This window comes from Arachis hypogaea, chromosome 13 (assembly GCF_003086295.3).
Source record: "Arachis hypogaea cultivar Tifrunner chromosome 13, arahy.Tifrunner.gnm2.J5K5, whole genome shotgun sequence".
NCBI lineage: Eukaryota > Viridiplantae > Streptophyta > Magnoliopsida > Fabales > Fabaceae > Arachis > Arachis hypogaea.
In genome coordinates this window covers 105209304-105225990 of record NC_092048.1, presented here as the reverse complement: position 1 = coordinate 105225990, position 16687 = coordinate 105209304, and the positions used below count along the sequence as shown (strand labels likewise).

Below are 16687 nucleotides of genomic sequence, written 5' to 3'. Positions count from 1 at the left end.
ATTTTTTTAAGGACTTAATTGTAATTTTATATTTTTATAGATTTAAATGTCTGTCAAATAAAAATTAAGGATATATTTGCTATTTTTATAAAAAATTTAAATATGATTTGATTTAGATTATGTAAATCGATCGGATTGAATCGAATCTGATAATTATAATAAATCAATTTTATTTTGATTTATTTAAAATATTTTATTGACCGATTTAATATTTTGTCCAATAATAATGTGACACGTATACTACCTTTAAAAAAAGACATTTTTGATATGTTTATTAGAGTAGCCTCCTTAGATTTTAACACTAACAAAAAGAAAGTGACCGCCACTATATGTTGGAAAGTTGATTCGCATAACATCAGGTATAATATTACATGATCCCCACTTACAGGATTAATTAAGTCTAAAATGAAAGAAAAGAAAATTTTTTATCCACTGGAGCAAAATTTTCATAGAGCATGATAGTGTTGCACGACCAAAACCGAGGCTGAAGTTGAGACCAGTTCCGGAGAGGTCAACAAGTTGCAGAGTGGCCCCAATTCTGGACACTCGCATTTCACATTGTTCAAAGTCACCGCCACGTGTCCTTTAGGCACCCTACCAACCACAAACAAGTTGCATGCTCTGCTGTACTCTCCAACCACCTCAATTATCTCACCGAGGCTTTTCACAACTCTCTCTTCAAACTTTACGGATAAGCTCTTCTTTGCTTTGACCTCAGAAAGCAGCATCTCGTCCGTTGATGATGATGACGATGATGCGTTGTCGTTTATATCTACGACACTGACAATGGCTCCAACATCCTCGGACCTTACTATCAAGTGCACTATGGTGAGGTTGATACCAGGATGCTCTGCCATTCTCAAAGCATAAGTAAGCGCCTCTTGATCATCGTTGCCTCCAAAGAATAGCATCGTCATTGAAGATGAAACATTACTTGCTGCCACGTGGGTGGTCCCACCAAGCCCCCGGTCCACCAAGATCCCTACAGAACAGGGTGCATGCTCGAGAACTCTCTTATTCACCCACCTGAATTCACTTCTTGTTGTTTCCCATGTTCCATCAACCCTTTGGTGCTTGTGAAATGGCAGAATTACCATTGCAACCCTCTTGCTCTCAGCACAAGCGCATATGTCATCGTGAATGTTGGGGATGGATGAGATTGCAGTCATGGGGCGAATCGACACTCTGCTTAGCTGCTCCAAAGCCTCAAATGCAATCACCATTTGATTCGCATCAGAATGGCTGTTGCTGTGGCAGCCTTTGTTCCAAAAGGGTAGGCCATTCTTTCTGGTTTTGTGGACCATCAATATAGCAGAAGGCCTCTCAGTGAGCTCCATGAGATGCAATGCATATATGCAAAGGCCTTCCCTTTTTTCAGTGCCGCGCGAGGCTTCAATCAGATTTAGCATTGAAGGGATGTTCCTTGTGCTGTGGAAACACACCATGAGTCGCAGTTGAGTGTCCGGGTTTTTCCTCTTAACTGTTCTGTATTTGTAGTCAGCTTTTGCCATTCTCTTGGCCGGTTTATAAACTGCCATTACCAAAGGCGTCGTGATGAATGTTGTGAAGATAGCCATCAGCACCATAATTGCAAATGTTTGGTCATTTAATACCTACAAAGTAATTAAAAAAAGTAATAAGATCATGTGCAAAACTTAATCAAATGCAACGTTGAGGGTTAAACAAATTAAACATTTTTGTTAAAATAAAAACTCACATATAGTCACTAGATCAAAACCGCTAAATAATTTGATATAATTTATTATTTAACAATTTTTAACTACTAAGTTCATAAGAAAATAATTACGTCTAAATTTACAACTTTTTGTTAATTTAATTTACCTTCCTATCTTTACCAATGTTGAGCACGATGAGCTCTACCAAGCCCTTAGTATTCATGAGAAAGCCGAGAGCCAATGATTCTTGAAAAGGTACCCTACAAAAGGAGGAGACAGCAATGGTACCAACAATCTTACCGAAGCAAGCATTGAATATAACCAAAAGAAGGAGCCCCCAGGACTTGAGGCCACGAATGGTGGCTACATTTGTCTTGAGTCCGCTGGACACAAAGTACAATGGAAGGAAGAGACCAGAGACAAGATCCTCAACCTTCTCAACAAGAGCAGCCGCAAAAGGGCCTTCCTTGGGAAGAACAACTCCAACGACAAAAGCCCCAAACAGAGCATGGATTCCAATGGTGTCAGTGACAAAACCAGCTGCCAAGACCGTTGCCAACGTGGCACAGACATAGGACTCGTTGACGGCTTCACCTTCAGAGCAGCGCCGAGACATCCATCTGAAGATCGGAGGAAGAACAAGTGCGCAACAGATTACAAAGCCGCATCCGGACAAGAGGACCCAAACGGAGACAAGTGGAGAAGAGTTAGAGCCAGAGAGCGCAATCGCAAGGGCGAGAAGAATCCACGCTGCCACGTCATTAACAGCCGCTGCTGACATGGCCATCCGTCCAACCTCAGTGGTAAGCAGCCTCAACTCAGCCAAGATGCGTGCCAGGACGGGGAAGGCGGTGATGGAGAGTGCGACTCCCATGAACACAAAGAAAGGTGCTTTATCGACTCCCTGCGAGATTGTTGCTCGAAGTGCGAAAGATGTCCCGATTCCCAAGACGAAGGGGAATGTGATCCCTGCAAGGGCAATGGCAAGAGCTTTCTTTCCTGTTTTGTTAAGGAGGGACCTTGTGTCGAGCTCGAGTCCTATCAAGAACATAAAGAAAAGTAAGCCAATGTTGGCCAAAGTGTCCAAGACCGTTAGGCTCTTGGATGGGAAGACCGCGTTTAGAAAGGCAGTGCTGCGTCCCAGAGCTGATGGACCCAGCAATATTCCACCCACAATTTCTGCAATCACGCGAGGTTGCCTTAGTGGCTTGAGAAGGAATGCTAGGAGGCGAGTGAGAAGAACCACCATGCAGATTTGTAAGATTGCAAGAGGGAGTGCGTAGTCAAGCGGATTGTCTCCCTGAAACACCCCATTCGACGTCGCTTTCATGCCTGCCGGACATCCTGTACTATTTGAACCCATTGCTAATATTTCTTGCTTAACTTTTCAATTACTGCACCAGAGGACTTTTGTACTGAGGGAATAAATACAAGTGTATTAGTTTGTTTTAAAAAATTAATCAAAACAAAATTATATCTTTTTTAGATAAGTAGCTAATTATTTATCAAAATAAATCTTTATCTTTTCATTATTTTTTCCTCACCATAGCATGCACCTCTAAATATACGTAACAAAAAATAGAATAATATTCAGTTCCATACAACCTAATGAATTTGAGAAAGTTAAATTTAAACCAACTAATGATTTAATCGAAGATTATCTGAAATTATCCAATCTACTAAACACTTTTAAAATATTTAAATATTTTTTATTTGATTTAAAAATCTTATTTATATATTAAAAATTAATTACAAAATTAATTATTGATTTATTATATATTTATGTATAAATATATATTTTATATAAATAATTGATTTAATGATTTTTTTTACATCTAATATGATTGTTAATTCAAATATATAGAGGTAGAAATTTGGGAATATTTTCTACGAAGACTATGCAACCAACACGAAAGCAACGTATATTTCTTTGAACGGTCTAAATGATCGGCCAAATTTTCAACAATAAGCTTAGCTTCATTTCCATAAGTAAAGTAAACGTATTAATAGTTCACGCAAATATGGTTGGAGTGGGAGGGGGAGAAGAATAAGTTCACACAAATATGGTTGGACTGGAAGAACAAGAGAGGAGTTCAAAAGTAAATTGATCTAAAGAAAATTATTAATTTAATTCAATCTAAACGAAAAAACTAATAAAATATATACTAAGATAGATTTAATTAGATTTTATTTTTGATAAATTGTACTAATTTTTTATTAACTTATCAAAATTGATTTAGTTCAAATTAAATCACACACGGCAATATAATATTATTATTTTATTGTCAAATTTAATATTTTATTTATATTTAATTTATTATATATTTTTATTTTATTCATATATTATTATTATTTAATAAATATTTTATAAATATAAAATAAATTTTATTTATTTATTTATATTTTATTTATTATTTTTATTATTATATAAACATATCCAATTTAAATTATAAAAATTTAAATTAAATTGAATTAATTAAAAGGTAAAATAAAATTAATATAATTCAAATCACAGTAAATTATATACTTTAAATTGAATTAACTTTTGTTGAAATCCATTTAAATCGTACCGTAAACAAACACACGTGGAAAAGTGTTTGCTCTTAATTTTAATAGCAATCTCAACAAATATTATCCCACACAGTTATAATAATGATAAAAATTTGTATGTAATTATTTTTATATTTTATTTTATAATTAAATAATATTAGATAATAATTTAGTGAATGTAATGATTTTTAACTATAAATTTTTATGCGAAGAGAACTAAGTGTTAGTCTTTTAATTGTAACTAAATTGAATTAGTACTCCGGTTATCAAATCAGAACGCCATCAACATCTTCGTCAAATTGATGACGCAGGTTGTACGTGTTGAAAACTCAAAGTCAGGCTCAAAACTTCTGGTAAAAGGCATCCATGTAATTTGTCTTGCCAACATTTCAAAGCAGTATACGCTTAAATATTCAGCAGTAATTATCTAAATCAGATTTCAACCATTTTAAAGGTAGATATTTTAATTCTTAAGAGAAATTAATATACATATTAATTTTTAAAATTTTATTCTAATAGACAAAATAATCTGCAGCTTTGTTTCTGATAGAATAATTATTTAAATTAATTTTTAAATATTTTAAAAATTAATATTTTAGTCTAAAAAAATAATATATAAATTATTTTTTAATATTTTTTCTGTCATATATAATAATTTTTTGTCTAATTTATTTTTATTATATATCAATTTTTATTATTATTAATTTAGTTTATTATATGTAGACGATGATAAAATCAATAATAATGATACGAATATATTAATACACACTTTTCGTTAAAAATAAATAAAGTCAATAATAATTATTTAAAATTTAAATTAAAAAATTTTTTAATATAAAAATATTTTTTAAAATAAAATATTTTTTGATTATATTAAATACAAAAATATTAAATAATTATTTTTCATAAAATAAATTTTAATAAATTTATTGAATATTATCATTATTATTATTATTATTTTATTATATTATTGAGCGAATATTATATATATATATATACACATAAGAATTTTAATAAATAAATTTATTATTATTTTTATTTAAAAAATATAAAAAATTATATAATATTATTATGTAATTAATAATAATTATTTTATTTTATTTTTTTAGAAAAAAATGGTTATTTTTTATCAAAAAAATATTAATAATTAATCTATATATTAATTTTTTTAAAAAATTAAAATATCTATTTTAAAAATTTTTGAAGATTAATCTGATGAGTTATTATTCTGTCAGAAAATAAATTAAAAATAAAATTTAAAAATATTTTTATGTATTAATTTTTTTGTGAATAAAATATTCAATTTTAAAATTTTTAAAAACTGATTGAGTAATTATTCAATATTTAAATATATTGAAATTAAAATAAAATAAAAATCTTAGTGCTCGTTAAAATAGTATCTCTCAATGATTATCTTGCTTAAATTTATATTTAGACCTTTCAATATAATATTAAAAGATTTTATTTTATTTTATTTTTGAAATATCTTTCTGTAAAAAATAAAAATGATAACGTTTAAAAGATTTGTTTTTTATACTTATTCTAATAATCCTATTTTTGCTAAAAAAGATTTATCTAGACATTTTGAAGCTAAGACGTTTATGAGAAAGAAAGAGGCTTGATGTTGAGGTGTAGTTACGTGGCTTATGATGAGCTTGTGCCTTTCCAGTATTCCACCACATAATTAAATATATGATAAAAATTTACTTATAATTATTTTTATATAAAAATAAGAGTTAAAAATTATTAAATAATAATTTAATTAAATTTATTAAAATATTTTTAAATATTTATTTTACTTAAAAAAACTGCAACTGAATCTTGACGAAAAGTACATAATCACAGCAGCTGTTTTCCAGCCCGTAAATTTTCATTTTTCAATTCTTTATTTCTTTGGTTTTTATAGATATCAAATATTTCTCGAGCTTTATTCCCGGTTCTTTAATTCCCAAAATCACACATACACGACGCCCTTCAGAAAGGGACAAAAAAAAAAAAGAGAAATCTGGCTTCGCATTATTTAAAAAAATAACTTGAGAACAATATGGAACTAGTTAGAATTGAAGAACTGCGTCACAAACAATAATGTAGAAAACATGTTTGGGTCCAAAGAAAACGACGATAATGTTGGGAAAGCAGAGATAACAGAAGAGCTTACGTGGTTGTTTTGTCGAGCGATATCTGAAGAATTGGGTGGGTTGGGACGACGTATATAATACAATCAGCTTGGCATGGGAGAGCATGATTGGGTGACTGGGATCATTGATGAAGAATAATATAATGAGCAGTGAAGCTTAAGAGAACTTAGAATTGATCAAATTTCATAAATGAAGAAGCTGAGGCCCTTGCCGACTTGACTTGGATTATATATTATATACAGTCATGCAAGCATCCACATCCCGTAAGGTAATTGACACCCTCGTTATTTTATGCATTGAATCTAAAATATTATTAAACAAAAACATAAAATGGGGATGCAAAAATAATTTAGTTAAATATATTAAATAATTTAATTATTTTAAATATTATCTTTAGATAAAAATATTATAGTTACTATTAAATAAATTAACATTTTTAAAAATAAATATAACAATTAAAATTATTAGATAATTTATTATATTTAACTAAATTAATTAATATAATATATATTTTAAAATATTATTTGTATACTAAAATTAATTACCAAAATCAGTTAATTAATTTCTACGTCTAAGTTATTTAATCAACTAAGTTTAATTAAGTAATTTTGACCTAATTTATCTTCAACCCCTACTACTTCTAAAAAATTTTTGGCTCAACGCGCGAATATATATATAACTGCCTTTTTTATGCGAATTTTGTTTTCTTTCTCGAATTTTCTCACCATTTTTTGCATCTCTACGTTCTGTTCCATCTCTGCGATATCTGTATTTCTCTTCATTCTCTATGTTCTCTTCGTTCTTTGCGTTTTCTTCGTTCAAGTTCAATGCTCTTTTATCTTATTTGAAGATTTGGATCAAAATTTTTGAAATCAAGCTGTGAAATCAAGTTTGAGCAGGTATTTCGTTGTCGAAGATAATAAATGATTCATGTTCAGACTGTCAATTGAACCATAGCAAAGTGAATTATTGTTTTGAATTGAATTAAGTGGCTGGGGTTTGGTTCGATTCTAGTTAATGTAGTTCGTTAGTAGTTTATAATTCTGTAAGTGAATAATGTTATTTTTGTCTTTGAAAATTGATATTCATGGTCGATGTTTTGAATTAATGTAATGTAGGAGTTCTGAATCTGAATTATTATTGTGATGAATCTGTTCCATTCTTATTTCGATGTGTTTCTATATTGTAAATCGGTGTATTTTGGTAATCTTTTGGTGTATTTTTAGGTTCAGACTTTCAATTGAACCAAACCCAATTGTATTATTATTTTGAATCAAATCAAGTGGTGAGGTGTAGTTTGAATCTAGTTAATGTAATTTGTTAGTTGTTTTATGATTTTGTAATTGAATAATTTTGTTTTTGTTTGTGAAATTTTTTTTTTCATGATTGATAGTTTGAATTTAAATGTAATGTATGAGTTTTGAATCTGACTTTATTATTTTGATGAATCTGTTTCGTTCAAAGTTTCTGTGTATTTTAGATTCTAATATGGTGTATTTTGGAATAATTTTGGTGTATTTTCAGTTTCTGTGTGATGTTGATGAATAGCTAGTTCCAAATGTTGGGATGACTTTTAACATGCTTGAAGAAGCTGGAAAATTCTACAAAGATTATTCTAAACTTCCAAATTTTTCTAAAAAAATTTGAAACACAAATAAGAAGGAAAATAAAATTAAGAACCAATTGATTACATGTACTAGAGAAGGGAAATGAAAATGGAACATATCTCCAACTGAGAAGGCAAATCCCTCAGTTGGATTAAATTGTCTTGCAAGAATTTATATACATATATTGAAGAACGTTGATGTTTGGACCATTTCGAAGGTTGTGTTACATCATTCACATTCGTGCTGTCCAAATCAAGCAGAGATGTTAAACAACATAGGCTGTAAATCCCGCGAAATTAATGAATAATTAGCTAATAAATTAATTATTAATAAAAAAAATTAGAAAATTAATTTTTATAATTTAGAGAGGTAGAAATATTTAAAATATAAATTTTAACACTAATTTTAAAAAATTTGGTCCAAAACCGGACCAACGGACCGAACCGATTGGATTGGACCTAAACTAAACCCAAGGCACTATATAAATAGGAAGACATAGCCTATTCTTCCCCATTATTTCCTTGAAGCACGCTGAAAGGGGGGAGCAAGGGAAGAACAATTGAACTAAACCCTAACCCCATTTAATATTCAATTCTCCATATCTCTTAAATCGGAGCTCCAATCGTCGCACCATTTGCAGCTAGGTGTTCACTGCGTCAAACTCTTCGAAACCATCCGAACAAAGTGATAAAAAAATTTCATTTTCTCACTCCGCCCTTCCTCCTTGCAACTTCAAAATTTTGGTTTATGGGTATTGAAGATTATGGTGTTTTGATGTTATAGGATTGAACTAGTGATGAGTCCATATTTGATGATGATTTTTGGCTTGAATTGGACAGATTTCATCACATAAACTCACACTTAATCACCAAAAGAGCATACTTTTGTGATTTCTCTGTAGTTTGAACTTAAATGTAAAAACATGTATTTTTGTGCTTAAATTGATCATTTTAATTTCACTTTTATTTCATTCGATACCGTGATATATGTTGTTAAGTGATTTCAGGTCAATTAGGCAAGAATGGTTTGGTAGAAGTGGAAGAAAGCATGCAAAAAGGGAGATTTAATGAAAAAACAAAGGAGAAGCACACACTGAAGTGTGCGTACGTACCACCTCCTATGCGTACGCACAAGTGGAAAAATCAGCAAGTGTGCGTACACACAAGTCCCAGCGTGTGACTTCATTAATGAAGCACGTGGCTCGCGATTTTGGGGGCTTCTTGGCCCAATTTTTGGAGTTGCTAAAGCCAATTTGAAGGCTATATCAAAGGAAAATGAACATACGCTTAGGAGGCCTCATTACTCACATTAGATAGATAATTAGGAGTAGGAGTAGTGTAGAGTAGTGTTCTCTCATTTCTCTCTTAGGGTTTACTTAAATTTCATTGTAGAATTTTATACTTTCAGTTTTGATCTTGGATTTTGCTCATCTCTTTTGTAAGTACTCTTTAATTAATCACATTTACTCTTGCTTTCTTATAATAGAAGTCATTTTCTTAATTTGCTCAATTTTGATTACTTGAATCTTTTGTTTATGAATTTGGTCTTTTATGATTTATACTTGCTTGATTGAATGTTTATTGTTGATATTGTGAATAGTTTGGTTATAGTTTCATTTTCTTTTGCAATTTACCATGTTTTGTTTTTATGCCCACAAAGTGTTTGTGAAAATGCCAACTATAGATTGTGAGTATATTTTCACACCTTGGCTTGGAAAATGAGTTCCTAGGATACTAGAGTCATAATGTCCGATATTTAGTGGTAATTCTTGGGTTGTTAGTTGACTTTTATTTCCATTAACGCTAGCTTGACTTACTCCTCGATGTTAGGGGTTGACGAAGTAAGATTAACTCATCATAGTTGCCATAGTTGTGGTTATGACGATGATAGGATTCCTTAATTCTCATTCCCAAAACAAGGCTCTTTTATGCATTTATCGCATTTTCACTAGTTTTGATCTTACTTTCTTCTACTTTGCATTAATTTTCTTTTTGATTATTTGTTAGTGATTTTATTCGTTAGTTCTTTTAATTTTTCATCTAATGCTTGAAGAAACCCCTTATTTCACAACCAAGAGTGTGACATCTCATTTGCATAGTCCGAGGGAGACGACCCAGGATTTAAAACTCTACAAAAAAACTTGGTAATTACGGCGGTTTTTTAGGGTTATTACGGCGGTTTGAACTACCATTATTACCTTGAACGACGCTCAAGAAAAATCACCATAATTTGAAGCACCATTTGGTTATTACGGCGGTTTTCAAAAAACCGCCACAATTACCTGGTTAAAATGGCAGTTTTGAGTTGGGTTAAAATGGTGGTTCAAACCGCCGTTATTTGCAGATAAAACGGCACTTTCTGGTTGGTTTAAACGGCGATTTCAAACCGGCATTATTTTCAGATAAAATGGTGTTTTTTATTGGTTAAAACAGCGGTTCAAACCGCCGTTATTTCCAAATAAAACGATTTTGATTGGTTAAAATGTCGTTTCATGTTGTTTACAACGGAATTATTTATTGTTTAAAAATGGTAGTTTAAAACCGCCATTTTTACCGAGTTAAAATGGGGTTTTAATTGTTTAAAATGGCAGTTACAAGCCGTTGTTTTTACCAGATAAAAGTGATATTTTTTATCGTTTAAAAAGACAGTTTTAACCGTCATTTTTAATATGTTAAACAATTTTTTGTTTAAAATTTTCCAATAACAAGAAATCATAATTCATAAACAAAATATTAGGTAACTCATAAATAAAATATTAATCATAATATATAATATTTTAGTATTGAAAATCAATCATCACAATTTACATAGTAGTATGATTCACTTTACATGGCAATTTTAACAAAAATAATGAACAAGAAAAGAAGAAAAAAGGAGTACGAAGCACCCTGGATTTTAGATAGACGTGGAAATAGATTCTTTTCCTCCAAGCATTTGAATAATAGCTTCCAGAAGTTTAATATCATTGTCACTCTTTGCAATTTCTTCTTGCTTTACACGTAATTCTTCCATGTGTAGCTCAAACACCTCAAGTAGAGTTGCATTCAATTTCTGACTGCAAATCCCAAAATCTACCCCTTCTCCCCAACCAAAACAAGATTTGAAACTAGAAACCCGAGGTTGAAGTTTTCAGGTACAATGGCATCAACACAATTTCAAAAATTCAAGGCATGCTACTACATCAGTGTGTAACTGAATGTGGACTTAATTACTCCCTAATGGAAATTAACAACTTAATAATTTCTTCAACCAAAATCAACATGCATAGCTCATTCATATTGAAGGACAACAGAAAAAAATAAGTTACTCCAGATTAAAACAGGCATTTACATATTATGATTATAGTTTGAGTTCTAAGGATTCATGATGAACATACTTGTGGTGTTCTCAAGCTCTTTGGTGACCTCTTGCGCATGCAATTCAAAAGCTCTCTGTGCCATTTCAAGTTGTCGCTTCTCAGAGCGAGCGCAGGCAGCTGCGGTGATGGCGGCATCAAGCTCTCATTCCATTATTGTCGACGAAACAACCTTCTTCAGAAGAAGCATCTGAAAAGACTCCAGATTAGAGGCCATCTCCGTCACATTAATTCCAAAATAAAATAAAATAAATATTATTATACAAAAAAGAAAAAGAAAGTTTTTTTGTCTCCAGCAAATTTTTTACCTGCTTCCTTCTCCCTTCATAGGGTGAATTCACCTTTCAATCTTAGTTAAAACACTACCTAGTTTACAAAAAAATTCACATAATATAAATAAATAAAAGAATTTTCATAACTTTCATAGTTGCACAAAGAATAACCACTATCATAACAATTATTACTGTCAAATTCTAATAAAAAAAGGTTTAAAACTTTGTAACCAAGTTTCTAAAGCAATTTATTATTGTAAAGTTTTTGGTTAAATCTATTAAATTATAAAAAAGGTTCATAACTTTTTGTAACATTAGGCTATTTCAAGGACTTGAAAACACAATTTTATTCAATATATGGACCTGATTAAAAAAATTTCCAACTATAGAGACCTAAATGAAAATTGAGTAAAACTATAGCAAATTGTGCATAATTAAACCAACTATGAAATCCACAGTAATAAGGGTTGGATTTATTAAACACAAAGCTGAATTTTTTTTTCTTTTTTAACAATATGACACATGATGAAAATTTGGCAAATAAAAGGAATTTATGATCAACTGCTTATAACATAATGATGAGCAATGTAATAAAGTAACATCGCAAACTAGAAGCAGTTGTTGAATCCTAAATATCGAAGTTAGAGGATTTCAAAATTTAAAGTAAAGATTTTATAATATGCTCTTTCTGAAGCAACTTTACAGATGGTATTCGAAGTTAAAGAAAGAATTTTACATATAAGAAGTATAGAGATCAAGAGAAATCACTAGTGTGACCTACCTTTGATATGTGTGCACCAAGATTTCAATGAACACCAGAGCACTAGATGCAAATAAGAACACCAAGATTTAGTGATGCCCAATCAGGTTCAGGGATACCGCAATCAGCACATCTATCATTCCCACACACTTTTCGCAACACATCAAAAGGCTTCTCATTTTTAATACCGGATCATTGCAGCTGCAAACTTCTCGAGTTGTGGTCCACATTTGTTGTAGCAGGATTTCTCTCTGCCGTAAATTCTTCAATAGCTGTGTGATCAAAATCTGAACTTTCAAAAGAATTACTCTCACTGGTAGACCTATTATGAGCACTTCCCATTGAAATTGTAGGTAATAACTGAAAAAATTGGGCACCATTAATCAAAGTTAACAGAAGTTCCACTGGAACATATCAAGCAAAAGTTTTTGGCAGTTACCCTTTCAAGAATCTGAGAACTCAATAATGAGGCAATAACACTTGTGATCTTTTCAATCCAATGCATTTGGTCCAGTGCGCTCTCTGCCTACACTGACAAGAATAATTCTGGAATTAATCTATAAATCCCTTACTATTGTTCCTGTAATAATATCATAATCCAAGAAATTACAAAATCATATCAAATAACCTGCAAAGTGTAGTTCTTTGTTGGTGAGATGATCCGAAAGCAAAACCTCAAATCTAATTGGTCAACATCAACTTTGATTGTAGATATAAAAAGGTTCACAGTATGATGTGCAACAGATTTCTCATCATGTACTCCACCATGATGATAAGAAGACAACCATCGACTTAAAAGTCCAGACCCGAGCTCAGAACTATTCCTTTGACCAGAATGTTGACTGCTAGATCCCTACACGTGAGAATTAAAACAATAACATGAGGTGAATGAAGAAGCATATCAGCCCAAGTTATTCATAAACCAACTGATTTGTTCATGTTAGAATTCTAACCGATGACTTGTTGACTTGTTTACGGTAGTAATACAGCATTCCTCGACTATCAAGAACAAAAAACCTCCTTTTTCAATCTCCCCTTAAGTTTGATGATCGTTTTGAGAGATAACCCTGGCAAATAGTTTTGACCTAAAAATGATGTACATACAAGAAAATGTTAGAGGAGCCATCTGGAGAAAATAATAACTAATTCTTTTTTATCATCAAATTTACAGGCCTCTTCTCCAACCTTTCCCTTTGCAGCAGATTGCATAACTGCCTCTATCATCTTATGTGAACTTCTACCAATGGCTTGTATACCATCTCCATTAGGACATCTACTAGAACCGTTTGAAACCCATCTACTCTCTCGGTCAATCTTCCGTTTGTATTCTTACATTCTTTCATTGAGAGCTGCCTGCTCATAATTAGACCTTTCTCTTGACTGTTGAGCATAAGTCAAGACCTGCAAAGGAACTAGCTTGGAGTAAATAACTTTTCATGCTTCACTTTATTATAATTTTACCAATTACATAAAATTCCATAGAAAAAACAAAGCTTTTGGAAGTTGATTTCAAACTTAGTTAATATATAGCTCCATCTGGTGCAACAATTCTTACCCCTACAAGTAAAATTTACTTAGGACAAGCACGGTGACAAAAAATATGGTGCAGAAGATACATATACGAACACAATGTCTACCTTTTTGAAGTAACAAAGATGCACATCCATTGTCCCACTAACTACTTCTAAAAATTCAAACCTCTTATTGGCTTCAACATTTGACAAGGCAGTAACCTGGAGAGGTATTTTAACTTTGTGAAAAAAAATCATACCATGATAACTTATTTATGTTTTGATCAAATGAGTTTACTGACCAGATTAAATCGAGCTTTCTCAAATGTAGATCTTGCATTATGAAGCTCCTGAAACATTTCCTAATCATTTAGGAGTTCAAAGAATGGGATATTCGAGTGTCGAGTGTGAACATAAGTTGTCCCAAACAAATAAGACATACAAAAGCTTACCTCTTCTAGGGTATTAGCTACTTCACTTTTTGTGCCTTTTCTCAGTGACAGAAACCTTTCACGAGTATGTAAAGATTATAGATTTAGCAATTATTAGGAAGCAACTTGATGTTGAAGCTTAACATTGTTGTCTCCAGTTTAGTACATGTACTTTTATATTTAAGAAGTAAAGAGGCTACAGCAAACTAGACACTTAGAAAATTCTGAAAATTATGTTCTCAAAGACTTCTGTTTCAAGTCTAGGACCATTTTATAGTAGTGAATAAAAAATTGTTAAAATCTATCATATGTCCTTGTCCTTCTCCTTGTCTTTGCTTTGATCTTTATCTTTGTGACGATGTTTATGCTTCTTATGCTCCTTATCCTTGTCCTGATGCCTATCCCTGTCTTTGTTTTTTTATACTTCTTCTCTATGCCTTAGCATCATAAAGACTAAAAAAAGTAAATCATATTCCAGAGGAAAGGAAAATGTCACTAACCTGATATGTTTGATCCTCTTCTAAGAAGTAGGGTTAACAATGTTTGATCCTCTTCCAAGAAACATCAACTGCGATCAATAATCAAAATATAGAAAGAAAACAACACTCTCAATGCTGCTACTGTGTAATTCAAGCAACCAATAACTTATCCAGTTTTAAACAAGCAGAATTCAAGTTAAATCATAAAATCTTTGAAACTCAGATGCAACGAATAACAAACTCCAAGCCTTAAAACAGGAGCTACAACCAAATACAGAACTAACAGAAGTAATTTCTAAGAAGCAAAATAACAAACACATAAAGTGCAATAAGTGCATTATTACTAAATGTTTGTAATAAGAAACTATTCACTCTTCCAGTCCAGTCTCTTGGATTGGAGATTTTATAATAATCTATTAGTTCCTAAAAATGATGATTTCAACTTTTTCAAGTACAAAAATGATATTATAAATAGCACATACTTCGCCATCATTAATAAAAATTCTAGAAGCATATAAAAAAAGTAATAGAAAACAATAATAGCAAAGTGCCTGACTATGGAATAACTTAAACAGATGGAAAAGGGTAGCAGTCATATACCTTTGACTTGCTGACATCTGCGATAACAATACCAGGAATGCCAATAAGGTCCAATGTGATGATGAGCGTAGAGACCAACTTTTTGTATTATCTTCATGAATCTCACCAGAACATATCTCCCTTCAAAATTTTACTGAGTGGAGTAGCATGAAGAAAACACAATAAACAAAGATCAAATGAGAGAAAGAAACACAGAAGAAAAAACAAAACATGATAATAATTCAGAATAAGAGAGTGGTGAGGTACATTGCCAGGGGAAGGCTCGTGAATATTCCAGAACACACAGGTTTTAATCACATCTATTTCTCCTTTTTCACGGGGTATAATTGTAAATTTAGTAAAAAATAAAATAAAAATATGAGAGCACTTACCGTGAGCAAGTGAGAAGAGCGGTTCTTAATCTCATCGATTATATCACGTGCATTTGCCGGAGCCAGCACTGCCTCCAGCATTCCATTTTAGTTGTATTTTGCTATGGTTGTCTCCTCATCGTGTAGTAAAATTCCACCACCTCTGGCACCCTCGTCAACAACAACAACAACGCAGAAGATCAATCAAAGTAAAAATAAAGGAGAAAAAACGAGCATTCTCTATTTCTTCCTACTAGATCATGAATTAGATCTAAAATTATGAAGAGGAAGGAAAAATCAAAAGAAGATGAAGGCGGAAAAAAAATCACAGAGGTTCGTTAAAGGCAGCAACAGCGGCATTGCTTGCGGCGGCGAGGTGAATGGAGGCATCTTTTCCAACACCTCAGCAAAAGACATATTGATGTGTAATCTTTTAAAGATTTTCAAGAATTGAGTGAACTGCTCATCCTTAGTCTCCTCTTGCAACTTCTGAGGGTGGGGTACTTCAGGCTCTTGTGCCACCAATGGGGCATGTAACAGTATGTTTCCAGCCTTTTCTTGAGCCTTTTCTTCTTTCAATTACTCAGAATTGGAACTGTAAAGATGTACTTGTTTGCATATTACTGTTTTCAATTACTCAGTAACTCGCATCTCCTTAGGCTCGGCCTCCTTGGCCATGGTAAGGGCCTTACACTCTTCTCTTAGATTTATCTCTGTGTTATTAGGAAGAGTGTTAGGAGGTCTCTCAGATATCCTCTTACTCAATTGACCCACTTGTACTTTCAAGTTCCAAATTGAAGCTCTTATTTCTTACATGAAGCTGTAAGTGGTCTTGGAAAGTTCAGCAACTAGTGTGGCTAAGTCAGGAGTATCTTGGCTCTGAGAGGATCCTTGTTGCTGCTGAGATGGGTGAAACTGCCGGTTGTTAAATCTATTCTGATTTGAGCCACCCTGGTTG

The 16687-nt window shown here is 32.0% G+C and overlaps 1 protein-coding gene and 2 pseudogenes across 1 annotated transcript; all 3 read right to left on the bottom strand.

The window, feature by feature from the left end:
• Window positions 1–330: 330 nt before the first annotated feature.
• On the bottom strand, window positions 331–6584 carry LOC112732515 (cation/H(+) antiporter 18). Its single transcript, XM_025781260.3, has 3 exons — window positions 6385–6584; window positions 1843–3091; window positions 331–1613 (listed from the first exon to the last, which is right to left on the bottom strand). Exons 2-3 carry the CDS (start codon window positions 3037–3039, stop codon window positions 447–449), a joined length of 2364 nt encoding a protein of 787 aa, XP_025637045.1. The 5' UTR covers window positions 3040–3091; window positions 6385–6584; the 3' UTR covers window positions 331–446.
• A 4142-nt stretch (window positions 6585–10726) lies between these two features.
• On the bottom strand, window positions 10727–11543 carry LOC112735200 (uncharacterized; annotated as a pseudogene).
• On the bottom strand, window positions 10727–14363 carry LOC112735199 (ADP-ribosylation factor GTPase-activating protein AGD3-like; annotated as a pseudogene).
• Between the last annotated feature and the right edge of the window lie 2324 nt (window positions 14364–16687).